Here is a 1,924-nt window from a genome sequence, read left to right on the forward strand (position 1 = left end):
TTCTAAATAATATCAGTGAAATTTAAAGTATAAAAAATAAAAAGTCTAAAATCTAATAATAACAAATAAATAGAAAAAACAATCAATCAGAAGTTATAGCCCCATTGTAAAGACCAACTGATGAATATAATAGAGCAATCATATCAGGAGCTATAGAATGGGGAGCTCCTATTATGGATTCTTCAAGAAACCATTATTAGTTTACCCCTAATTTTAAGGCTGACGATATTTATAAGTAGAAGCATACTCTAGGAAGTCATGGTAAATTCCCAAGAGAGAGAATTATGAAAAAGACATTTAAAGAAATGAGTCATAATCATTTAAGTCCACCAGAAATAGGGAGCACTATGGGGCATGGTGCCGGACAAGGTTTCCACCCAGATAAATTAGTTACAGTTAAACAATTTATATAAGAACTAAATGATAACTAAAACAATTAAAGCAATAAGATTAAAACTGAAGTAAAAAATAAACTTAATTCATGATTTATTTACTTATTTTGTAATTCTAATTACAAAAAAAATTCTATATATAAATTATCAGGTATTTGAGCTAATTTCATTTTATTGATTCATATATATATGTAAATTTAAAAAAAATTAAAAATTATTTTTGACTCATTAGCTATTACTAATTGTTAATGGAATGTTTTTGATCTTATATATTTTTATGTATTTATATAAATATGTATTGATAAAAAAGTAATAAATCCATACCTCTCATAAATAATTTAATAAAAAGAATTCTTCTTTTGAGTTATTTTAAAACATTGAATGATTTTTTATTTAAAAAAAATCTCAAAAATTTTCTGATCAGTTTTTAATACCTAACACACATTAAAAAAGTTTTCCTTATTTAATTTACAAAGGAACAAAATAATAAAAATATATTAATAATTTATATAAAAAAATTTTTGATTGTTTTTAGCATTAAATAAGATATTCAATATTTAAAAATGATTATTATAATAGAAAAATGTTTGTTTTAATAATAAAAAATTTATAATTTATTTTTATATTGAATGTTAAAATCTTCTAATCAATAAATTCCTAAATAATATCTGATTTTTAAATTAATTCGAAACTTTCTATTTTTGTTTGACTCTTCTCTTAATTTACAAGATAAGAAGATAATTATTTGATAATTTAATATCTATAAATATAATGATATAAATAGAGAGAGATAATTATATTAGATAATTAAAAGCTTACTCACAATAAAATTTTTTTTTAAAAAGTGTTTTATTTTAATTAGTTTTTTAGAATATTTAAGCTATAAAATAGACAATAAAAAAATAGAAGTTTATTTTTGATGATTTACGATAAGGTCCCTCTCTATTTAATAATACTCATAACAATAATAATAATCTTAATTTTAATAAACTTTCTATTTGAAAACAACGTACATAAAATTAGATAGTGTACTTTTTTCTTATCAGGAGCTAATCAATAATCTTACTATTTAAAATATTAGAAAAAATTGTACTTTTATAAAGTATTCATTTTGATATTAAAATTTATCATAATTAATTTAATAAATTACAAATTAACAAAATATAAAGTTAAAAAAAGTGAATAAATGCAGTATATTACAGAGCCAATTTATAACGCCTATTGCTATGTCTGGAATTACTTTTATAGTGTTCCTCAAGACTATGACTGTGATCCTACGGAAGCATAGAAGAAATTAGATGTGTTAATTATGGAAATATAAACTCAAATTTAGATAAAGAAGTAAAGGAATTAATCTGACTTAAACGAGTTGAAGTTAAACTTTTCTAAGCATATTCACAGTGAACATTATTAAGAATAAATAAGAACAGATTTTTGCAGAAAAATATCCAATAAAAATGATGATATTAATATGCTTAATGCTATAAATGAATAGATTGAAAAATTGAAACAATTTAAAACTTAGCTAATTA

The 1,924-nt window shown here is 20.7% G+C and overlaps 1 protein-coding gene across 1 annotated transcript; it reads left to right on the forward strand. All coding sequences in view use genetic code 6, as the record gives it.

Annotated features, from left to right (window-relative positions):
* Positions 1 to 173: 173 nt before the first annotated feature.
* TTHERM_01887100 (hypothetical protein) lies at positions 174 to 485 on the forward strand (the record flags this gene model as incomplete). Its single annotated transcript, XM_001029049.1, has 1 exon — positions 174 to 485. The coding sequence occupies one exon, from the start codon at positions 174 to 176 to the stop codon at positions 483 to 485; it is 312 nt and encodes a 103-aa protein (XP_001029049.1).
* Positions 486 to 1,924: the final 1,439 nt, after the last annotated feature.

This window comes from Tetrahymena thermophila (genome assembly GCF_000189635.1).
Source record: "Tetrahymena thermophila SB210 genomic scaffold scf_8253812, whole genome shotgun sequence".
Taxonomy (NCBI): domain Eukaryota; phylum Ciliophora; class Oligohymenophorea; order Hymenostomatida; family Tetrahymenidae; genus Tetrahymena; species Tetrahymena thermophila.